Here is a 26,732-nt window from a genome sequence, read left to right as displayed (position 1 = left end):
CAACTATCCCAGTGAAATGAGGTCATACTGAAATTTTTAGGATGTTAATTTAAAGGGCAGAAATAGTAACTTCTGAAAAATCGAATAAAATAAGTCCCAGAATCGTTTCTGCAATAATGTTTGAGAAATTTGGGGTAAACTCATAAAATTTTTAAACAAAGCTTGTAGAGAATTTAATTCTAAGCAAAATGGTGTAAAATAAGTTGAATAAAACCAAGAAAAGTTAGAAAAATTAAAATTCTATTTACAAAAGTACACAGGCAACTGAAATCTGAGTGAAATCATTCACTAGCTGTAATTCGCAAAGCAAGCACTTTAGGACATTTGTTTATATGTACTTTTTCCATTATTTTCACAAGTAGAATAGAATATGAAAGTCCCGGGAGAACTTCATGATACACCTTATATATGGGGATCTTTGAAAACAATTTTGAAGTATGTTATTTCAGTGTAAAAGCTGCCCTTATACTTTATACTATGAATATTTAAACATTTTCATTATTTCTTACAGTAAAATGTTTTTCAACCACAATCATTTTCTACATATATAAATTTAAAACTGTCAATAAAATTAGATATAAACCTGTCATATTTCATTCAAGCATGAGATTTAATTGTACTTTTCTAAATTAAAAACATTTTTTAATCATCCTGTGATAAAGCATCCTTACAAAAAAAAACTTTGTTCACTGAAACTTGATAAATCAGATAGTTTAAGGTATAACTGGCTATCTTATGAACTGCACATTACGATTCTTAGACTGATTCAGATCCTAAACTAAAACTGCAATAAACACAGCAATTCTACTTTACTGCATAACGTTAGTGATTTAAACCAATCATCAATTAATTATTGACATCATCATAATTAAGGTGTAGTAAAATAAGAAATGAGAATAAGAAAATGAGAAAGAGAATGGGACCAAACTTGAACTTAAAGGACAACTAGTTTCAGTTACAAGATGTAACTGATGCTTGTAAATTTTTGTTTTTTAAAAACTGAAGGATAAGAAAATTATAAAAAGTGAATCATCATCTGGCTTTCTGCCTGGCAGCAGGTAACTTATGGCACCACTATCTCTGATTTCTGTCACAGGCCTTCTCCCTCATCTTACTGTAGGTTTTTATCTTCCCCTTACCTATTAACTTCATACTTCTTCTTCCTTGTTTCCTTTCTCCTTTTACTGACCATTCCAATACAGCTGCAAGATTCCACTTTTTCTAACCACATGTCCTAACCAATTTACTGTTCCTTTGTATACGTCCCGCTCTTTCGTCTTATTTTCTGCTCATTACTTGTTTATTGCTCACTCTATCTGTCCATCTTATTTTCTGCACACCCATATCGCAAAAGCATCAATCAGTTCCTCTCTCTCTTCCTCATCTTCCATGCTTCACTTTTATACAAGACACTCCATACATAACATTTGGCTAACCTCTTCTTTAATTCTAAGTCTGTTTACTATATAGTAATTCTATCTTGTTACTGAAGACTTCCTTTGCCATCACTATCATTCCTTTATCTTCATTGTTCCAACAAAGAAGATTTAGATCCTCATAGTTGTTTACTTTTATTACTGTAGTTTTTTCCATATTTGTATTCATTCCATATTCTTTTTATTCCTTTTTCTAGGTCTGTTCTTGAAGTGTGTGTGTGTGCTCTCACATGCACGCACCAGTGGCTAGATTTACCGTATCATAAAAAACCTAACACATCTAATTGCATGTCTTCTTAATTATTCCTTCTCTTTCTTTTATTATATTCATTACCATATCTTCTAAGTAAATGTTGCTCAAGTGACAAAATGTTAAATACTATGTACATTATAAAATCTATATAGTGTATTTAAAAAAACGTTTTACATACTTAAAACATTCTACGGATATAATATCTCCTAAAAACAGTAGTTGCACCCCTGTTTACAGTAAATGTCTTTAACCAATTACTGCTTGCTTCATAATTCTGAGGTACAGAGAAATATAGAACAAATTTTAAAACCTGGAATAATTATTAGACATTAAAAGAATCCCACAGAGAAGAAAATCATCAAAAAAAGGAAACCTGAAAAGAAATGTGATCAGGCAGCTAAAAACCACTGCACTATGATAAAAGTTTACTTGAAAGATCTTTATTAGTATCTTACCACAACCTAAATAAATTAAAAAATTACTCTTTATTTATTCAAAATCCTTCAATGATTTTGAACTTTACAATTTCCAAAGTCCTAAGACCTTAGATCTGCTAATTGAGGAGTTGTACATTCATCTTTGGCTACTTTACATTGAACATAAAGATTTTAAAATAAATTTATAATGTATAGATAGAATTTTCCTCCTTTCTGACCTTAAGCACTTATTTCTGAAACTGCCATTGAATCATGCCACAGTTCCATCATTTACATAGGAAATGAGTATGGCCACCTCCTTCAGATTAAAACTTCTAAGTGAAGTTTTTTTGGAAGGTAGTAAACAATTTAATAAAGAATCTTCTCAGACGATCCCAGATTGGTCTTCTCAGTTTTATCTATAGATAATTTTTAAAGGAAATACACCACATCATATATCACAAAGGTTACAATCTCTTGTGGACTCCAGGGGCATATCTAGCAGAGCTTTGGCTCTGGCAAAGGGAAGTGAACATGTGCAATATAAGAATTCAGACAAGAGCATTCTCATGAATTCTTTTATTCCAACTCCAATGAATAATTTATATTTGGTTCCCCTATTAAGTTGAGCAAGTCACCAGAAGGTTTGGATATACATCCCCAGTGGGAAGGAGAGTCAGTGAGCAGATATATGTGGGGGGCTGGGAAGTCCTTCCTCAGTGTAACACTGCAACTTGACGGATGAGGTGAAGTCACAGATCTGACTGCTGAAACAGTGTTTTATTAATTTCTATGGTTAGCATTATTGCTTAAAAGGAGGCAGCCTCTCCATCAAGATTGGGCACTGTAGGCCGATATCCTGCACACCTTAAACTATCATTATTGAAAGAAAAAATAATCAGTGAACTGGACCTGAATTCAGGAGTAAACATAGAAATTAATGAAATTTAAATACTTTTGGGACATGGAATGTATGCAGTATACGTGGAAAGGAGCAAAGAACTGGTGGATGAACTGAAACTTACAAAGGTTAGATACTTAGCTCCAATTGAAACAAAGAAGAAGGGTCAAGGTTGTGAGCTTCTGTGGGATGGATATACATTGATCTATTGTGGGGTGGAGTTGTCATAGAGCTGGAGTGAGAAGTATTATTTATAATGAAGAAAATAAAATATAAAGGTATGTAAGTTTGTAAATGAGTGTATCATGGTTGTGGATGCAATCAATGGTTGCAGAGAATCTTGTATCCATGATAATGCATTTGCTCCATGTGATGATGAAAGGGTTGATGCCTTCTATGAAAGTCTGCAGAAAACCACCTTGATAAGGTGAAGGGAAAAGTTATGATATTTAGATGCTTGTGTGGATAATGATCCAAAGAAATGGGAAAATGTATTGGACCAAATGGAGAGAGTGAATTAAATGATAATGGTGAAAGGCTACTGAGATTTTGGATTGTTAATGACTTTTGTCATTAAAAACACTAAATTTGTGTTTAAAGATATCCTTTTACTTAAGTTGTGCTGTCTAGTAATGAATATTCTATTATTAATTACATAATTGTATAAAGGTGAACTCTACAGATCCAGGATGTGAGTGAAGGGAGGCCAAACATTGATAGTGATCACCATCTCCTGGTAAAGATCAGAAATTTTAGGAGTAAGTCTTTACATAAAAAAGAAGAAAGCCGAGAGAAAAGCTATAAACAATCAAAAACTATAAACTGAAAAACATGCAGGTTCAGCACCTTTTCAAGACAGAAATGGAGAAGAAAATAGATGTGGAGCCAGATGTTTGGAATTTAGAATCACTGGAGGAAACATGGGCAAAATTTAAAATTTGTATATTGGAAGCTGCCAGAGGGCATGTGGAAGAACCAAAACAAGAACACCAGAGAAGAAAACAGTTTGGTGGACTGAAGAAATTAAAGCAGAATAAAAAAGAAAAAAATTACTGGGGCACAAGTACTTAACTTTAAAGGTGGCGATTATAACACTGCCTATATAAAAATCTATAAATTTCTTATGGATTATAACATCTATAAGAAACAAAGGAAACTGGTCAAAGAGATGGTACAGGCATCTAGTAAAAAATTCTGGGAAGATTTCAGAAAGTTTATGCAAGAAAGTAGCAAGGAAAATCAGAAGTTATTGTATAGAGTTCTTAAAAACATGAGGAAGGTGTCCACATGAGGAGTGTCCACTGAATTCTGTAAAATCATTAGAAAGTGTACTAGTTACAACAGAGAAAGATATAATGGAGAAATGGAAAGAGTACTTCTCTGAGTTTGAAGTTGATGAGCCTCAGGAGAATTTAATTGTGCCTCACATTGAAGGAGCAGTGGATGTATTGGTCACTGAGGATGATATTAAGGAGGAAAAGGTCTGTATGGCTCTGAGGCATATGACATTAGGGAAGGCAGAAGATATGATGGCACACTCCTAAAATGTTGAAGTTCATGGGAACTTTAGGAGAAAAATTATTAGTCACGACTGATAAGAATAGCTTGGCATTACAAAAACACACCAAAGGATTGGGGGGGTCTCAATTAGTCCCTATTTTTTAAAAAAAATGATAAATCAGGAATGCCAGAACCATAAAAGAATATCTCTGCCGAATGTACTTGCGGGTGTTCTAGAGTACTTGAAACAAAACCTTGTGAGCACATGGAATCTCTTATTTGAGGAAACGCATATTGGTTTTTGGCCAAACAGGATTAGAATTTTACACTGCGGCAGATTAATGAGAAGGGAATCGATTATGAGGAAATTGTTTACCTCTGTTTCATTGATGTAATTCAAGCTTTTGAAGGCGTTCCATGCGAGGAATTGTAGCGAGTACTAAGAGTTGGAGGTGTTGATGGAAACTTTACTGAGAGCAGTGCAGGGTTTTTATACAAACTGCAGGAATTATGTAAGTAGAGCAATTGCATTCTTAGAGGAATCTATTACTGCAGTAGGATATTGGGATATTTCATCACCTTTCCTGTTTTTTATCATTTTAGATGATGTAATGAATAACTATGAACAAAGAACAAAGAAATATTTGGTCGGAAATTGGAGATTGAAGCCTATTTGTTATCTGAACTCACTCGTGTTCAGATACACGAGTATATGAAAATATTTTTATTTTCATGGAGAAAATAAAAATAATGATGATATCCAAGGAAGAATTTGATGTTGGAAGTGGAGATTGGGGTAGATTATTGGAGCAGGGTACACGTATATGTACCTGGACTCAGTGATTAGAAGTGATGGTCACATTGATGAAGAGATTAATAGCAGACTGGTAGTAAGTGGTGACAGGCTTCATTATCCTTTGAACAGAGGTTTTATTGGTAAGAAGTAAATCCAACAACTAAGGTGGCAGTCTATAAATCAATTTTTCTACAGATTCTTACATATAGTAGTGAGTCGTGGACCTTGTCTGAGAAGCTGGATCCAGGCTCAGGAAATGAGATTTTTAGGAAGAATCCTGGCAAAGACAAGAAGGGACAAACTGCGGAATAACTTTTTAAGGAATGTGCTGAAGGTGACACCCGCTATCAAGAATATGGAATGGCAACAACTTATGTGGCTGGGACATTTAATAAGAATGGAAGAAGACTGATTGTGTAAGCAGGTGTGAGAGGCCAGGACTGACGGACTGACGGACAGAGGCCCAGAGGAAGAACAAGAAATTCATGGAGGGATGGGGTGCATACGCTGGTTCAGGCAAGAGATGGAGATTTCAAAGCTGGTGAATGATAGATGGAAGAGGAGAACTCTTTGTTTCTCGACACTCACTGGGTGAAAGATGATTCAACTCGGTAAGTACAATCTTTTGTATAAACTGCTTAACCAAATAAAAAGTAATTCAGAAATCGCTAAGAAAAACTACTATTTTAAATCTACAGATTGCAAACATATAAAAAGATATCTGTCCACAACATATATTCTCAGTATTATGACTTATTTCTTACCTGAATTAACCCAAACTAGATCACCTGGCCTCTGTAAGAATCTATACACAGGTACATTCTCCTCATATAAATCTTCAAGTGCAGGCCACCAAGAACCATGTAGATAATTTAAATTATTCCTAAAAATTAAAAACAATATTAACACAAAATGATAAAGAAAATTCTATATGTCAATGAAACTTAGGAAGAAAATATTTAAAATTATAGAACAATTTATTGCAGATTTTTGTTAATTTTCACAAACTTTTCACTTAAGAAATATGCAATGCTACGAGGATGAATAAAATTTAAATGGTAATTTTGCTATTCTATACACAAGCAGTTCTGAGCTGGATGGCTGAGTGGGGGGCTAATTTTTGATGTGTTAGGGACGGGGAACCAGCTTGGTTACCTCCTCCACTCTGTTCTGTTGTCAGTACAGCCATAAATGAGCAAGAGGTTCTGTCATCTGTTGAACAGCGTACTATCATGAACTAATGAAGGCATTAAACCTGTGGAAATTTTAACTCGTTTAAAGGTACAGTTTGGGGACTCTAAACTATTCCAAAATAGTGTACACGCGAGAGTGACAATATAAGGATGAGCAGCAAGAAATTGTAGAAAATGAGTCATGATCAACGCCCAAGGTCAAGTCTCACAACTGACATCTGTGCCATTCAAGAGCTTATTGAAGGTAATCGCCGGTTCACTGTTGAAGAAGTCACGTCAGCTATGGTAACAGCTATGGGAGTACTTAACCCATTATCACTGATCATCTTGGCTTTAGAAAAATTAGTGCTGAATGGGTTCCAAGGTTGTTGACCAAAAATCAAAAACTGGTCAGGTTGGAGATCTGTGAGAGACTTCTGAATCAATTTTGACAAGAAGAGGGCAACTTTTCAGGCACATCGTCACATGTGATGAAACACGGGTCCATCATTACACTCCAGAGTCAGAAATGGCAAGTAGGAAGTAGCAAAGGAAGGATGAGGGCTGCCCAGTGAAGGCCAAAACTCATCTGTCAGCCGAAAAAGTTTTGTAACAATTTTTTTTACTCAAGGGGAATTTTAGTAATAGATTTTCTCCACAATCAATGAACGGTGAATGCAGCTTACTAATGCCAGCTGCTACAATCAACTAAAGCCGCCTATCTAAACAAAACAGGGGGTGCCCATCAGAGATTTCATATTCCTCCAGAATGCCAGGCCGCACACTGCGATTTTGATAAGGGAATAATTGGAAAAAATGCACTGGGAAACCCTCAAACACCCTCCCTACAGTCAAATTTGTCCTCCTGTGACTATTTTTTGTTTGCACCCTTGAAAGAATTGCTTGGAGGGGGACGATTCAAAAACAATGAAGATGTCAAAAGGAGCACGTGCACAATTGGTTGACAACTCATCCTCACACTTTTTATGAACAAGAAATATTCAAGCTTCCAAACTGTTGGCAAAAGTGTGTAGACTGTGCAGGAGACTATAAAGAGAAATCATGAAGGTATGAATTGAGTATATTATTAATAAATTTATAGAATAAAAAATAACCGTTTATATTTGATTCACCTTCACATGAATTACCCATTTTGAAATTATTAAATTAATCTGAAGAACAAATAAATATTAAAGTACTGGTTTTAATTCTGTAAAATTTAAAACCCACATTGATATTGGTAATCATAAATTTTTTCAAATTATTTATTTACTTGTATATTCCAGAAACTTTCTGATTTATGACAATGAAGAACAGTTTCATCCACAACTATTTTTTTTCCTGAGCATACAACAAAGTGTCATTATCAGCACACAATATTACACTATTGTAAACTATTAAAAATTAACTTATAAATTTTATAAATGAAATACCACACCTATTCTGTATTCTAAAAGCAATGTAAATGGTACAAATAGCTTAAACATAAATTAAATATTTGAATATAAATAGATGGCCCTAAGAAATCATATGCGATTTGATAATCATTATTTCCTTACATATTTCAAGAGTTAGACCCTAGTTTAAACTTCTTATGCAATGCCACATAACAAGACACAATCCACAAACATGTGGTGTACAGTTAGTTGGCAGTTGCAGTGAATACAAACAGGAGTCTGAGAGTCATGAGATATCCATGAGTAAGCCTAGTGTAGTCTATACAGAAACAACAAATAACCTCCTCTCATTGCTTATTCCTGCATGAGGAGCTCCACAGTGATACAGTATGTTTAGAAGGACAAAGTTTATTGTTGATGGTAGCATTCCATTCACTTTGGCACTGATCACAGACCACCCACTTTAGAAAAAGACAAGATCATTAGAAACAACATGATTAGTGAAAGAAGGCTGGAAACTAGCCTCTTTTGCCGCACTATCGATATGTTCATTGCCTGAAATTTCAATATGGCAGGAGATCCAACCGCAGCTCACATCTGTATTACGTTGAGTCATTTCAGAGATAACAGACTGAACATCATGGATGATAAGGTGTTTGATATGTTTCAAATCGCCTGTAAACTACTCATGGAATCTGAACACACATGTACATGCTGAAATGTTGAGTTAATTATATATAAGGTCTTATTAACAGCATACAGCTCCGCAACAAAAACACTGACGATACTGGGAAGGCCAAATATATATGTTCTATTGCTAACTACAAAAGCGAAACCAACAGATTTAATGCTTTTAGAGCCGTCCATACAAATGATAGCATCAGAATTCAAGCTATTTATAATATTATAAAATTCTTCTCATAATATAACAGGATTTGTGTTCTTCTTATGATAACAACAAAGACTAAAGCAGTAATTAACAAGAGAAGGCTTCCAAGAGGGATAATAACATGAAGCAACAGTGAGAACTGGAGGTAATTGTATATTTAAAGCTAAGAAAAGGTGCCGAGCTCTGATGCCTAGTGGAGAAATAGATCTAGGCTGTTCCTGATACTGATTCACATGTAGGTTGGAGAACACTGCATCAAAGGTTGGATGATTTTGTTATGCTTTAATATAAAGCTATGTAATAGCAGATAATTTTTTTATCTATTCCAAAAGGATGCCTCACCACTTTCCATCAATAGACTTACCACAGGGCTTGAATAAAATGCACCTGTAGTAAGACAGATGAATAAATGATGAACTGCAACATCAAATTTTGTAACAGCAGAGGATTGAGTGGATGAATAAGTCATACAGCTGTAATTCAAGCTGGATTGGATCAGAGCTCAGTAGAAGTACAACATGCATACTTGATCAGCTTCCCAATGAGTATTGAATGAAATTCCAAGCATGTCTAGCATTTTTAAAGATTTTACCTTCAGCCCCTTTGAATGTGTTTTCCACATTAGTCATTGGACAAACCACATTCTAAAAAATCTAACCCATGTGCATGATTTAACTGGTTGACCATGTGAAAACAGTTGAGAGCCAACATCTTCCCTCAAGCAAGAAAAGCAGATGCATTTAGTTTCTCTAGAGAAAGCATGAATCCAGCAGTTGTTTTACACAATGATTCTAAATGGGTTACTATATTTTGGAGCAGCCTCTTACAAATAGCTTAAGTTCTAGATGGTACATTAATTGAAATATCATAAACAAATAAACACCATATAATGGGTTTTCACACGCAGTTTGTTATAAATTTTATTGCTATGGCAAATAAGGTAAAAGTAGGACACTTCCCTGTGGTATTCCGTTTTCTAGTGTGAAACTTTTGGATATCATCATTCCAACTCAAACTTGAAACGAGTGACTACTGAAGAAACCCCTGATAAATGCAAGATTTCCTTGCATACACCATTCATGCAGCATATTTAAAATTTCTTTTCCTCCAACCCGTGTCATACACCTTTTGCATATCAAAAAGTACAGTAATTTTGCAAAGAAGGAAGGCATTTTGAATAACAGATTCCACAGCATCTAAACGATTGATAGTTGATGATTGATACCTTGATAGAAACCTGATTGTTCGAGGGCAATTAGGGAGTTTCTCTCAAGGTGCGACACTAGATGACGGTTTATCATTCATTCCATCAACTTGCACAGGGTACAAGGATATAGGACGATAACTTGTGCATGATTTATCTTCACCAGGTTCCAGAATGGCAATTGCCAATTCTTCTGACCAAGAATCTGGAAACACCTGGTCAAAGAATATTTTATTGTAAATAGACAAAGATATCATAATGCAGTATCTGTGAGGTGAGATAACATACTGAATCTGATATTCACATTTTTGGGGAAGTGTCACAGGAATTATTCAAGACATACCTTTGTTTACCAAAATAAGGAGGTATGTTTAATTCATTTTGCAAATTTTCATTAATAAAAGCTACATTTTATACCTGCAACTTATACCTCACACCTTCTCAGACATTTTTGAATTTTATCTTTATTAATAAAATTTGATTCATAAGCATTACAAATTTCTTTGAAATTCAACAGCAGCATTATTTTTGTTAAGGAACAAATTACTGCTCAAACCTCACACTAGCAGACAATTCATTTTAGTCATTTCAATTAGGTTATATACAGCAATTTTTTGAGGTTCGGTGGGAAGAGGAAGGCGACTTTTGGTCGGGTGACTTTAGAGTAATTAACTCAGCATCAAATAATGGGCAGGCAGGAGTAGGTTTCGTGATGAACAAGAAAATAGGGAGGAGAGTGGAGTATTTCAAGACGCATAGCGATAGAGTCATTGTAATAAGGATAAATTCAAAACCTAAACCGACAACGATTGTTAACGTCTATATGCCTACAAGCGCCCATGATGATGATGAGATAGAATGTGTATACGAAGAGATTGATGAAGCAATTAAACACGTAAAAGGAGATGAAAATTTAATAATAGTTGGAGATTGGAATGCAAGCATTGGAAAAGGCAAGGAAGGAAATATAGTGGGTGAATACGGGCTGGGCAAAAGGAATGAAAGAGGGGACCGACTTATAGAGTTTTGCACGAAGTATAATTTAGTAATTGCCAACACCCAATTTAAAAATCATAATAGAAGAATATACACTTGGAAAAAGCCAGGCGATACTGCAAGGTATCAGATAGATTATGTCATGGTTAAGCAAAGATTTAGAAATCAACTCGTGGACTGCAAAACTTACCCTGGAGCAGACATTGATAGCGACCATAATTTGGTGATAATGAAATGTAGATTGGGGTTTAAAAACCTGAAGAAAAGGTGTCAGATGAATCGGTGGAATTTAGAGAAGCTTGAGGAAGAGGAGGTAAAGAAGATTTTTGAGGAGGACATCGCAAGAGGTCTGAGTAAAAAAGATAAGGTAGAAAATGTAGAAAAAGAATGGGAGAATGTTAAAAAGGAAATTCTTAAATCAGCAGAAGCAAACTTAGGCGGAATAAAGAGAACCGGTAGAAAACCTTGGGTTTCAGACGATATATTGCAGCTGATGGATGAACGTAGAAAATATAAGAATGCTAGTGATGAAGAAAGTAAAAGGAACTATCGGCAATTAAGAAATGCTATAAACAGGAAGTGCAAACTGGTGAAAGAAGAGTGGATTAAAGAAAAGTGTTCAGAAGTGGAAAGAGAAATGAACATTGGTAAAATAGACGGAGCATACAGGAAAGTTAAGGAAAATTTTGGGGTACATAAATTAAAATCTAATAATGTGTTAAACAAAGATGGTACACCTATATATAATACGAAAGGTAAAGTCGATAGATGGGTGGAATATATTGAAGAGTTATACGGCGGAAATGAATTAGAAAATGGTTTTATAGAGGAAGAAGAGGAAGTTGAGGAGGATGAAATGGGAGAAACAATACTGAGATCTGAATTTAAGAGAGCATTAAAAGATTTAAATGGCAGAAAGGCTCCTGGAATAGACGGAATACCTGTAGAATTACTGCGCAGTGCAGGGGAGGAGGCGATTGATAGATTATACAAACTGGTGTGTAATATTTATGAAAAAGGGGAATTTCCGTCAGACTTCAAAAAAAGTGTTATAGTAATGATACAAAAGAAATCAGGGGCAGATAAATGTGAAGAATACAGAACAATTAGTTTAACTAGTCATGCATCAAAAATCTTAACTAGAATTCTATACAGAAGAATTGAGAGGAGAGTGGAGGAAGTGTTAGGAGAAGACCAATTTGGTTTCAGGAAAAGTATAGGGACAAGGGAAGCAATTTTAGGCCTCAGATTAATAGTAGAAGGAAGATTAAGGAAAAACAAACCAACATACTTGGCGTTTATAGACCTAGAAAAGGCATTCGATAACGTAGACTGGAATAAAATGTTCAGCATTTTAAAAAAATTAGGGTTCAAATACAGAGATAGAAGAACAATTGCTAACATGTACAGGAACCAAACAGCAACAGTAGCAATTGAAGAACATAAGAAAGAAGCCATAATAAGAAAGGGAGTCCGACAAGGATGTTCCCTATCTCCGTTACTTTTTAATCTTTACATGGAACTAGCAGTTAATGATGTTAAAGAACAATTTAGATTCGGAGTAACAGTACAAGGTGAAAAGATAAAGATGCTACGATTTGCTGATGATATAGTAATTCTAGCCGAGAATAAAAAGGATTTAGAAGAAACAATGAACGGCATAGATGAAGTCCTACGCAAGAACTATCGCATGAAAATAAACAAGAACAAAACAAAAGTAATGAAATGTAGTAGAAATAACAAAGATGGACCACTGAATGTGAAAATAGGAGGAGAAAAGATTATGGAGGTAGAAGAATTTTGTTATTTGGGAAGTAGAATTACTAAAGATGGACGAAGCAGGAGCGATATAAAATGCCGAATAGCACAAGCTAAACGAGCCTTCAGTAAGAAATATAAGTTGTTTACATCAAAAATTAATTTAAATGTCAGGAAAAGATTTTTGAAAGTGTATGTTTGGAGTGTCGCTTTATATGGAAGTGAAACTTGGACAATCGGAGTATCTGAGAAGAAAAGGTTAGAAGCTTTTGAAATGTGGTGCTATAGGAGAATGTTAAAAATCAGATGGGTGGATAAAGTGACAAATGAGGAGGTATTGCGGCAAATAGATGAAGAAAGAAGCATTTGGAAAAATATACTTAAAAGAAGAGACAGACTTATAGGCCACATACTAAGGCATCCTGGAATAGTCGCTTTAATTTTGGAAGGACAGGTAGAAGGGAAAAATTGTGTAGGCAGGCCACGTTTGGAATATGTAAAACAAATTGTTAGGGATGTAGGATGTAGAGGGTATACTGAAATGAAACGACTAGCACTAGATAGGGAATCTTGGAGAGCTGCATCAAACTAGTCAAATGACTGAAGACAAAAAAAAAAAAAAAAAAACAGCAATTTACATGAATATGAGTGAACTATGATAAAGCAGATGACTAGATAGAAATTAACATCCTAGGTATAAACTATTTGTTTTGAAAATACAAATTTGTATCAAAGCTGAAAACTGCTCCTACTTAAAAAACATGTCTTGCAAATAAAAAATAAAAAAATTCATTAGAAATACATGGTATCAACTTTCCTTAGAAACATTTTAAACTGTCTCTTTGCCTCCAACCTGAAAAAAAAATACTGCCACCATTCCCATTCAAAACTTTTCCTTATTATTTTACACAATGATATCAGAAATTCCTTCCTTCTCAAATGCTCTCCAGAAATCCTTTCCTTGTAGCTTATCATCAAGCATCATCTACGATTCAGTAATTTGCAACAACCAATCTTTTTCAAAATATGTCCTTTCAACTTAAACTTTGTTTTTTGAAATAACCAAAGTCACAAGGAGTTAATATGGCTAATACAAAGAATGTGAATCTACTGAAGTATACAGTATGCCAAAAGCTTTATCAATGTTCTCAGTAGGAGTATTTTTATGAAACTTGAACAATTTAGCAAGTGTACTGCAGCCCCAACTGAGCTTGTAAGATCTTAGAAGCCTCCTTCATGTTAAAACACTTAACAAGTGTTTTTATATTTCTTTTACTTTAAATATTCCCGGTTCAAATGTACAAAATTCTGATAGTTTACGTTAAAATCAACTATGACTTAAGATAATGTAGCTATAATTTCAACACTGGAATATTGTAGAAAATTCAGCACATACATGTTTGTGTGCAAACATTTTTTGCTGTAGAAATAACAAAGTTTAATTTTTTTTAAAAATTAAACAGAAAAAGCAATGTACAAGATGAGTATAATCCAGTTAATAATACCTTTCACATAGATTATAAATAACACCCCAATATGCATCAGGCACTGCAAACCACTCACAATCACCAGGACCAATGTTGATATTTATTGAGCAAAAATTATTATTTTCTTGGTGACCAGGGGTTCTACTACCAGGCACCTAAAATAAAAATTAATACTTATTATTATACAAGGGAAAATAAATCTTTTTAAAAATTTAACTGACCAAGCACAATTTTTATTGTGCTTGGTCAGTTTCTTAAACATAATTTCAGCTGATAAATTTTTTTAATAGAATAAAGTACAATTAAAAAATATTATATCCACCTCACCAGCAAAAAAGATCTCGAGATAACACATCTTTTTTGTTAGTAAGGTGGATATAAAATTTTTAATTATTCTTTATTCTATTACAATTTATGTATTATTGGCAATTCAAGCAATGAAACTGCCATCATATTATGGCAATTCAGTAAATATTTACTCAATTCAAAGAACTTTAAAAGTGTAATTTCAAGTATCATTTGCAATGATATAATAAAATGTCAAGGAACAAAATATATTTACATCATGGGCCTTAGGACAAATCATGATATTAATACACTGGCAGGCATATATTGTATAATTTCAGGAGGGTGTTTGTATACTTATTTACTTTTAGTTACTAAATTAATGATCATTGGTCTCACATTAAATCTAAATCATAATCTCACATTAGATGTTACTAATAATTTTTAACTGAGCAACAATTAAAAACGCATATAAGTAACAATATGCAAAGTGTAAGCAGAATGCTTTACTTCATTAATGTTGGATTATTTAAGCATTTGCTTGTGCCCTCTTAGAAGACGAAATACAAGAATTGATTACAAATATTTTTATCAGATTGTGATACAATCACAATGAGAACGTAAAACATTGAGTGCAAAGTCAAAGATAATACTTGTAATGTTATTTAAATTAATGAACCTGAAGTAATGGACTTTTAATACTGATAAATTTTGCAAGGAAAATAAAGAGTAATTTTAGATTTCTATTTTTAATGAATTAAATGGAATATGCATCAAATTATATTATGTAACTATCTTACTGTTATAAAGTAATTATTAAAAACCCTAATAAAATAGTTAAACAAGCTATTATTTTATTCTTAATTTATTTTTTTCATGATACAGTAAGTTAGTCTCTGATGTGAAATTTAATATTATTTCTACATTTTATGTTCTACTCTGGTGCCTGTTAGTCTTAACAAAGTGGAGGCCATTAATCACAATCTCATATAGCCTATACAGGCCCCAGCCTATAACATAAAATGTAGGAATAACATTAAATTCCACATCACTGAGTAACTTACTGTATCCTGAAAAAATGCCTAAAGAAAAGAAAAACTTTGCAATTAGGTGTGTACAATTAGTAATCAGGATTTTTGTTTTTTTTAATAATTATTTTATTTAGTGCTTTTATGTTGTTTCTATAACTTTACCATCATATTATGGCAATTCAATTGTGTTTTAAAGCACAATTAAAGCAATTCAGTAAATACTTACTCAATTCAAAGAACTTTAAAAGTGTAATTTCAAGTATCACTTGCAATGATATAGTAAAATGTCAAGGAACAAAATATATTTAATCATGGGCCTTAGAACAAATCATGATATTAATAAATCAGATATTAATTAATCATCTAGATATGATACTGGTATAATTTTTGTTTGTTTTTTAGAAACATTATGCTACTTAAATAGAAATTTGAATGAATGATAATGTACATGTGAGTAACACATGTATGTGCTAGCCACGATGTATTCCTGCTTCCTTTTTCCTGAGCACATTTTCACCTATATCTCAAGAACGATGAATTTAAAAAAAAAATCATAAGAAGAGAAAAGTTTTCTTTTTTATTGCTTTATCATTACCATCATTAAAATTTTAAAATAGTATAATCTTTTATTTGTCTCCCAGAGTAGTCTCCCCATTTTTTTTTTGTTAAGACAATTTATGATAGCCTATGTTACTTCCACACCAAGTCCTGTTACTACCCAAAAATTGGTTGTAATTAGTTGGATTTGTGAAAGTACAGAAGGGAACAGATATACATAACAGTTAAACAAATTACTATTCCTCCTATGAATGAATTCTGGTAAACAGAATGGCAAAATAGAGGCAAAATCAAAATTCAAATTATATAAAAGCCAGACAAATTTAAAAATATAGTAATCTGAAATACACTTTTTTCTTTCTTAGATTGGTAAATTTTACAACTTACTGTAACTGTAAACTTTATGAAAGTGAAAAAAGAAAAAAATATATCACAAACTAACACTTTATAAGAGCTTATTCCCATCAAACTTGGGTAAATAAGATGCTATTTATATACTCAAACTGGGTTGATAATATGAGGTCTGTAAATAAAGTAATGAGACTGGTTCAGAAAAACGTTTTATTTATAATCCAATTATACATGGACTCTAACATCTTCGAAATAGTTCCCTTGGGAAGCCAAGCATGCTTCAAATGTTTTTCCCACTCTTCATAGCAGTGTTGGAGCTCAGAAACTAGAATATACTTCAGATGGTCACTTACATTTTTTTTTAATGTTTCCAACTGTACCAAAATAGTGTCCTTTGAGGTGTTTTTTTAAAGTCAGGTATAGGAAAAAGTCGTAGGGACTCACATCAGGTGAATAAGGTGGTTGAGGAACTACAAGAACGGTTTTTCTCTGCCAAAAATTCACTAATTGAGAGTGCAGTGTGACAAGGTGCATTATCATGATGCAGCATTCAGTTGTCTGATGGCTGGTCTTACATGGGCAAATCTTTTTTGCAGTCTTTCAAGAATTTCTCAGTACACATATTGATTTACAGTCTGTCCTGTAGGCAATAACTCCTTATTAACAATGCCATTACTATCGAAGAAACAAATTAGTATGGTTGTGATTTTTGATTTGCTCATTTTTGCTTTTTTGGGACATGTGAGTTTGAATGTGCCACTCCTTGCTCTGGCGTTTTGTTTCTGGGTTGTACTCAAACATCCAAGATTCATCACCAGTAATAACATTTTTTAGAAAATCAGGATCAGTTTCAATTCGCCCTAGAAGATTGCAGCACACTTCCACCCTGTTGTTTTTCTGTTCAACAGTGAGTTTTTTTGGGACCAATTTCGCACAAATGTTTTTCATGTTCAATTTCTTTGTCAAAATTTGATTAACTGTGGTATGGTTCAAATTCAACTGTTCTGCTGTCAACTGTTCTGTTCTCATTCTGATAGTTAATCGCCGGTTGTACTGTATCAAGTCACAGATTCACTCAACATTGTCATCACTTTTTGATTTTAACGGTCTTCCACAGCATGGATCGTTCACAACTGATTTCTGGCCATTTAAAAATGCTTTAAACCATCTACAAACTTTGGCTCATGACAGAGTGTCACCTCCATATGCCCTTTTTAATTTATAAAAGTTTCAGTAGCATTCTCACAGAGTTTAACACAAAACTTGATTGCACAATGTTGCCCATAATTAGTACCACTCATTTTTGTAACACAACAAAAACTCGTTTCAAGAAAAGTTTGTTTATGTCTCACATGGCAACAATAGACTAAAAATATTAATACCTAATATAAATCAGCTGTTCATGTAACCATATGTTTATTAGTAACTTTACAGTGTTGCAACTTTGGCCATCAAAAGAAACTAGTCTCATTACTTTATAGAGCTTTTAGATGTATAAGTTGCCGGCATCTGTTTCCAAAACCAAATTTATAAAATAAAAGAAAATAAGGTAACAACACTGCTACAATGAAAAACCTTATTTGTAAAAAAAAAAATTGGAAATTATGTAAGGTCTAAAAATCTCTTTGTTTATTTTTGATAGGGCAAGATGCCCTTAAATATTACAAAAGATTATCTTTACTACATATATATTAAATTTTAAGTAACTTTTCTCAAATTATACTGATAAGTAACCAGGAAACAAACTGTACTTAAAAGAATTTCAATGGAATATTATCGAGCAATTAGAAGAATGTATACAAAGTATTAAAAAAAATGTACAGGATGCAATTAGGAGGAAGAAATTCAAAAACTTATAGAACACCCTACTTGTCATTGCTCCATTATTTTTCCAGTCAATACCTTACACTACTTTAAATTCAAAACCATACACACCATCTCATGCCTGCAAAAGTACAAATTGTGGCCAACAAAATAACTAATTAATTAATTTTGTATTACCTAGCTAGGAGTTGCTGTTAGTTGGAAACCAACAAAATGGTAGCTGGGAGATAGTATCAAAGCTGATGATGTTAAAAAACAAATAGTTTGACCAGACCAGGAACATGATATACAAGACAAAATTAAAATACACGTTGGACGAGTTGTGAGTAAAGTATGAATAAAATTTTTCATCTGTGGTTTAAAGATCTTCATTCAACCATTAAAAGATACTTTCTAATTATCTATACCATCTCATAAATGATAAACTGAGTCAGCTTCTACCTTCATTCAGCTCACATTGTGAACAATCTCAATGTAAACAATTGATGGATGATAGGGTATACAGACTATACATAATTCAGGCTGTATTTTGCACATTATATATTGAACTGTAATTTTGAAATGAAGACATTTTATGGTAAAATCAAAGGAAAAAAAGCCTGTGAGAAATTCTCACAAAAAAAAAAGAAAGCTGGGCTGATCATATAATAAGGTACTCGATTAGATAATAATTTAATCAAGGAAGTGCAGTAGCAACTTAGCTTAGATCAACTTAGCTCTTTGGCTTAGGAAAGCCAAAGATTATTATAACACAAAAACCAAATAAATTAAAGGTATAGAATTAATAAATATGCTGAAACAAAAAGAGTAGTGTGGAACAGAAATGAATGTAAAGATTGAAATAAGTATCAAACCAGCCATGCAAATGGAGATAAAAAAAAGCAATACAGAAAGCTATTTATTTGATGTTCAAATAAATACCTTTCTTTCTGTAAAATGCATACTCCAGACCAGAAAAAAATTTTCCTAACTTATACGAAATAAAAAAGAACAATGATTGTAAATTTATTCAGCTACATGAATCAAACAACAGTATGCATTAACTAATGTGAATCAATTAAATATCCAATTCTAACATACCTTCATATAGAGTTGAACAGTGTTCATGCCTAAAATGACATGACCAACATGTGACAGCATATTTCCAGCCGATACAACTCTTGCAAATGCTGGCAACTTGACCAATTCCTGCAGCTGAGCTCGCCACTTTCTTTCATCTGACAAGTCCACATTAGTACCAAACCTAAGCATCTTCGAACCAGGAGGTGCCTTTAACCCTCCAACACTTGTCTGTATTGACAAAAGAAAACAAAATAAATGTACACAAAAATTAAAAAAAGGCAATTTACACACAAATAACATAGAAATTAAACTCCATCTGAATTTAATTAATTCTGTAATTAATCACTGTTTTTCATGTCTATGAAGAAGTAATTTTCTGTAATCTTGTTAATTAGCATAAATAATGTTCCAGTCACCTGACTGGACCAGTCATTGTTCATATTTGAATGATTATTCAAATATGAACATTAGATAAAAATAATGACAAATATTCAGCTGTGAAAAATTATAAATCTAAGTGGAAAAGCCATAATGTGTATATGCAAAAGTGTAATACGTTTTTGCATATATTATGCTCTTGTTAACGATTTCAGAAAAATGAAACTTAGCATTTTTAGGTATAAACAGTAATTAAATGAGTTGTATTCTTTGATAAAAAAAGTAAAAATAATACTGTTACTAATCCCAAAATGTAATTGTTGGATTTATATAAATTGTAGAAAAGGATGATGGTAATTTCATAAAATTTTAATTACTAAATTTTTTATCAATATAGAAAAAAATTTTTTTTGTAAAATATTTCAAGTTAATACTTAATTTGTATACAGAATACTTTCTATCAAGTAATCATTCTACTTCTACTTGTTCACCTATTAAATGTTATTAAAAAAAAAAAGAATCACTTCTATGTCAAAAGCACTAAAAATAATAAGTAGTAGTTCTAATTTATGACTAAGAACTTGCGTACACAAACAAATAAATTTCTCAGAACATGAAAAGCAAACCTCGGGAGGAATACTTACAAGCTAACTAAATATTTAATAACTGGATAAGTATCAGGTGACTGGAACATTATTTATGGAAACTTAAAACAGCTAATGGGGCTAATTTTTTTAACTATTTGTAAAGAATCAGTCACACATGTTTCTTCTGAAATGAATAGACATGTATGCAGCAATATCCCAGTCTTCTATAAATGATTAACAAGATATATTACATTCTTTATTGAAAGTCAACTGACTTAAACTTTATTAAAAGAAGATTACTTTAAAAAAGGAAAGAATATAAGAAAATTTATATTATTGGATGTAAAATTATATTAGACCTTCTGAAATTAAGGAAGTGTGCACAATAAAACAAAAATACTTTACTAGTGCTACACTAGTAATACTACTAGATGTAGCATATAGATCCTTAATAAACAATAAGAATAATGTTACCTTGCAATAAAAACTAAAAAGTACACAGAAGAATGATCTAGTTTCCACAGTATTGGTATCAAAGAATATCTTTTGGAAGAATTGTGATAAATTTTTATTTTTTTTTAGGCATTTTAATTTTATCAATATAATAATTTTTTAAGAAAGAGTTCTTTAATATGGGTACTACAGAAATTAGATCAAGGTTTTCGGAACAATCTAAAAAAAAGTTAAGCTTTTATCTCTACTACTACTCAAGTTAGGATTTTTTTGCTTAAATAAAAATATAAAATATTAATTTCTAGAAAAAAAACAAAGTAAAATTAGATGAAAAGTACAAAAAAAAAATTAGAATTCTCTTGCTTCATACATTAAATCTTCATCTTTCATCTTTGCTTCTCCTTTTCTTAAATTTTGTAGCCAGTCTTCTTCGTCGCACTTGGTACTTAATTGCCTGGATTTTTGCACTTTTTATTTTTCTTCTTTGGTCATGACACTTTGTTAAAATAGAATTACTCTGGCCAGGTGATATATTTCCTATGTTCATTGAGCTAAGAATAAATTCACTTCCAAAATTAAATTCCGCTATAACTTCAGCTACTGCAACTTCCACCATTTTTTTGAGACAGATTTTGACTTATCACACATTTCACAAATCCAGCTGAGGAGCCTTTTATTGGCATTGTTAGTACAGCCCTTCAAACAACTTTCCAACAATTTGTTCTAAGTCATTCTTATATAAATTGGAGCCACGTGTTATAGCACCATTACGTTTGTGGGTGCATTATCAGTGTGCCTGCCTGAAACCTCACTTTGAGCAAGTGCCTTATAAAAACACCAACTCTGTTTTGTGGGCATTTATCATGCCATGGATCATTATCAGTGAATGCGAATGGTACAGAGAGGCTAAAATAATTTTTTCATTGAAGCCACTTCTCTGTTTACATCTGCAGCAATAGCATTATGTTAATGCTTGATTAATTTCAGTATTGTAGACTCTTTCAAGCCACCACATGTTTTGTTGTAATTTTATTTGCTCTACAAGCTTTTATTACATTTCTGAATGCTGTACATAGCCTTTTGGAAACACGGTTCATGCATTCTTTTTTATTTAATTTTACAGTTTCACCATATATATTTTTAAATCATTAAGATGATTTATAAAATTTAGAATCTCCACCACTCACTATTGTTACATATCTAAAATTGTACTGATAAGATCATCTCCACAAAACCTCTGCTGCGTGCTCTTCCATAGCAGGAGATGAGCCATCATATGGCTCATAATAGCCTGGAAAATAGCCTAATCCAAAACATTGATGACTCATGATGAGCAAATACAAAATTATCTTTTGTAGTTACATTTATGTTTCATATTATGTAAAGAGGTACCTTCAGCTAGTATTTTCAATATTATAATCACCAGACATGAGCATTAATTAACCTAATTTATATCAATTGTAATTAATTAAAATATGAGAATTAAACATTTATGTACTGTAAATTTACAACTATATTTTGCAAGAAAAAACTTCAACTTTAGCATACCAGACTTCCTGATAACCCTTTTTTTCTTCTAACAACGTTTCCAGTAGAGTCCTTGGAATCTGAATCTGAAAGATTGCTAGTGGCAGTATTAGAAGAGGGATGTACACCTGCAGCACGATCACGCTCCTCCTGGAAAGAAAATCAAACACATAAACAATCTTTAATAATTCACAAAGATAATTAAGTTGATGATTGTATATAATTTTTGAATATTTCATAATCAAATTCCGCTCGTAGAATGGTACATTAAAAAAAATAATACACTATAAAATACAAATGTATACCAAATCCCTAAGCCTGATGAATCAATTCTGTGATCTTAATGGATATCAATTATGCAAGCAATCTATACATAATATGATGATCCAAATAAAATTAACTTTAATACGATGTTAAAAAATATCTTTGTTTAATCTACTCCAGAATGTGAGGTACAGTAAACCTTCTAGAATAAACTGAACATAACTACTATATGGCACCAGTCTAAGACAGGCTTTAACAATGCACTGTGCCCAGTGCCTCATGATCACAGAATATATGCACCAAGGAACAGCAATAATGGAAATGTGATCAAAGATTCAACTTCCCATGGTTGTAAGGTAGAGCAGTGATATATGGTTTTATCTAGTCACATTTATTTTTTTATGTTCCATGTCATCATTATGTTATAGCATATTTTAAACGTTTTATTACAATATTTTTTAAGTAATGTTTTATTTAATTTTATATGTTCATTCTGTTTTTATTTACAGTGCACATTTTTTTACCCCAATTTACACACATAAGCTCTACAATTTTTTTATAACATTTTTTCATTATTTATTTAAATTAACGTTATCTAGTAATCTGTTCATATACAATGTTGATGAAGGGTAAATAATATATTCATTGTAAAAAAAAAACCAGTCCATCATATATTGTTTCATATGTAACACAAAATAACATAATTTATTTGAAAATTTTAAGAAGTAACTAAAACAGTTTATTAGGTAATTATTAAATTTATCATTCATTAATAATTTCTAACTAAATTTAACTTTGAAATACATAAAAAATTCAGTGTGTAAACAATGCTTGCAGTTAATGGCCAATTATGCAAAAGTGCAATGTGGCTATTATTTAGTGTCAACAAATCTTTGACTCTAGCCAGTCAGTAGCAGCAGTACTAAATCTAAATATTTAATAAGCAATCTAATAAACTAAATTTGTAAGTACCTTTAGACTATCCTGGAAACTTGAGGCTTGGTACTGTGCATATTTAGCTATTGTTGTATGTGAGCGATGACTAATGCACGCCCAACCTCGCCGTCCTAATTGTGGATCCCAATTCTCATCTGAGGTCTGCTGGACCTGGGTTCTCACTTCTACCATATGGTCTGGATTTGCTTCTACAAGTGTCTTTGTTGAAAACAGACCAAGATCTATATTGAGAAGAAATAATATTACATATTACTGTAAGACTATAATTCAAAATAAATAAAAATAAGACATAATATCAATTTTAAAAACCGAGAAAATTTTACATTAGTTGCATAGCAAGAAGAAACTGCCTGTCAAAATTAAAGAACATAAAAATACATTAAATATGTATGACATTAAAAGCAAAACGAGCCTATTAGACAGTTTAATATGTCTGTTTCTTATTTTTATTTTTTAGGTCTCTTAGTATATATGCATTTTTTTCTTCAGACTAAACTGTACAAATATTAACAGCATAGCACTAAAAACTCAGGATTAAAATAAAACAGAATGTTATAGTGTAAGTAGTATAATAGCTATTTAGTTATAGATTTCATGGTAAATCTTTAAGTCATTCATCACTGCAACCACTCTTACTCCAACTGCATGATGAGTTTTTCTCTCTCCAGTGGCATATGTTATAGATTAAATTTAACTATACGTTTAATAATTTTATTATATGAAACCAACAACACTAAATGATTTTTAACTGCTAAATATTCATAAGAAGATAATATATTTATAGAAGCAAGCTGGATTTAAATATTTTTTATTCAAATTAGTTGCATTTAAAATTAAAATTCATACATAAAAAAATCTTACATTGTAAATACTGTAAAAAAATGTATATATATATATATATATAAAATACTAGCTGACCCAGCACAGCTTTGTCATTGCTAGACTTGAGTATATATATATATATATATATATATAGATTAAATGAACACAAATGAAAGTATGATGAAACATTAAAAACTGAACATTACAGAACTTCACAAAAATTAATCTTTCCCTTTTTCACTTTTCCTCCTCTTCCTCCCTTTTTCCATTTTTCACAAAAATATTTCGTTTCACGTAATTAATATATATTCTGAATATGAGCCAAATCAGACCATACATGCAATTTTTCCAAATATCTCAACCCGACTGCTATCTAGTGGGTCCATTTTTTTGCAGAGATGTTTCATTCCATGTAAGTAACACATATTCTGAGTATGAGCCAGATCAAACCATAAATACAATTTCTCAAAATATCTTGACCCCAGCACCACCTAGCAGGAAACATTCACAACACAAACCTTCGCGTAACCATGCGCACAACAACTCACCACAGTTTCATCGCAATCAGATGAAGTGCATATGGGATAAACAAACATTCATTTATTTATATATAAAAGATTAATATAAACCACCTAAAAGAATATTTAGATAAGAAATATCTTACCTTTATTTTACCATAGAAATGCTTTCACAGTATTCCACATTCTCAGTCTTGATTTAAATATTTAATTAAATTACATATTAAAAGCTGCATATTTATTCATTATGTTTGTGTTGCTATCTGTTGCAGTTTTTATAAGACTGTTTCCTCAAATACTGCCTGATGGTTCACCAAATTGAAATTTTGTTTGTATTTATGCAGGTAATATTTTTCTAATACATTTAATTTTATGTCATTTTTATTAATTTTAAATATACTTCTAAATTTGTCTTAATATCAGAAATACATGTTTATTGTTTATTAGATGATCTGCGATATTAGATAAACTTAATTTATTGTTTTTATGATTTATATAATGTTCAAGAAATCTAGTTCTAAAGGATCTACTAGCTTTTCCTATATAAATACAATCACAATCACAATCAAGCTGCACAAGCTATAGCTTAGGGCCCCACTTTGATGGGGATCCCTAAATATTTTTTAGTCTAATATAATTCCTTAATCCTTATAACATATTTCAAGAGATTACATAATAAGTCTTTGTAAATTGTATCTTTTAAATGAACTTTTGTTTCTTTTCACCAGAGTTTGCATCATTAAGTTTGTTATGAATACAAATGATTTTGAGTTAATGATTTATTATTTCATTACCAATATACTTCTTAATTGTATTTAAGTTTAACCCTCTAGGTATCCAAAAATCATATTTGTCACAAACATAGAATATCTGAACTTATAGGGTCCTGGATCTCAAAGAGCTTAGGATCTCATCAAGTCTAAATTGATCCCTGGCTAGTAGGAAGCATGCTTAGTTTCAGTTGCAGATTCAAAACTAACTCAGTTAAATAAAAAGAATTTTGGAGAGGAAATTAAAAAAAAAAAATACAGTGTTCAAAAAGTGCAACCTTATGGAAGAATGTGTCCTTCTTTTGTTGCATGTTTAATTGAAGAAAAATGGATTAAACAACGCAGCAGAGAATATTCATTGTCTCGCAATACATCATATGGCCTGACCCAGAATGGCTTCACAGAAAAGTAGAGTGTTGATACACCAAAAGAGTCACCATCAAGTGGCTGAAGGACCCAAGAGACAGGGAATGTGGCAGATGCAGCCAAAGAGGTCAACTAAAAGTGCTAACACCAGAAAAATTGATCAAGGTGCAAAGCTGTACATTCTGTTAGTCCCAAAAAGTCTATGCAATGCCTATCTAGCCTGTCTGGTCTCTCTGTTGGTAGTGCTCACATGGCATTGTGCAAGTGTTTAAAGATGCATCCATACAGAATTTGTGTTGTTCACAAGTTATTACTTGCAGACACTGGAAAACGTGTAGCTTACTGTCAGCGGTTATATCTGTAATGCCAGATGGGGTAGAACTCGATGACTGGTTTTGGTCTGACGAGGCATGGTTTCACCTCGACAGATACACGAATGCACAGAATTCACGCATTTGATGTATGGAAAATCTACATCGACTGCACGGACAAAAAGTGGATGTTTATTGTGCAATGTCACACAGGCACATCTTCATGATATTATTTTATGGAACAGTAAACAGTGAATGCTACATATAGATGGTGCAACAATCTGTAAATACTGTACTTGCAGACCAGCTTGAGTAAACATGGTTTCAGCAAGACAATGCTGTGGCTCACACAGCCAACAACACTATGACTTTCTTGATCAGTGTTTTCATGGACAAGTGATTTTGAAAGGGTTGTAGTCCCGTTGGTATCCTGAATTTTTCTTGTGAAGAAACCTTAAGGATG

At 32.3% G+C, this 26,732-nt stretch overlaps 1 protein-coding gene across 2 annotated transcripts in view; it reads right to left on the bottom strand.

Moving 5' to 3' along the window:
• Window positions 1–26,732, bottom strand: part of Utx (Utx histone demethylase) — a 291,681-nt gene that overhangs the window by 24,071 nt on the left and 240,878 nt on the right. For both annotated transcript variants that reach the window (XM_075377656.1, XM_075377661.1), the window contains 5 exons: window positions 23,498–23,703; window positions 22,283–22,411; window positions 19,335–19,544; window positions 14,224–14,360; window positions 6,067–6,185 (listed from right to left, as the gene is read on the bottom strand). In XM_075377656.1, coding sequence (XP_075233771.1) covers window positions 6,067–6,185; window positions 14,224–14,360; window positions 19,335–19,544; window positions 22,283–22,411; window positions 23,498–23,703 — 801 coding nt within the window. The remainder of the gene's footprint in view (window positions 1–6,066; window positions 6,186–14,223; window positions 14,361–19,334; window positions 19,545–22,282; window positions 22,412–23,497; window positions 23,704–26,732) is intronic.

This window comes from Lycorma delicatula, chromosome 1 (assembly GCF_047948215.1).
Source record: "Lycorma delicatula isolate Av1 chromosome 1, ASM4794821v1, whole genome shotgun sequence".
NCBI classification, from domain to species: domain Eukaryota; kingdom Metazoa; phylum Arthropoda; class Insecta; order Hemiptera; family Fulgoridae; genus Lycorma; species Lycorma delicatula.
Note: the sequence above shows the minus strand (reverse complement) of the source record. Positions and strands in the feature narration are given on the sequence as shown.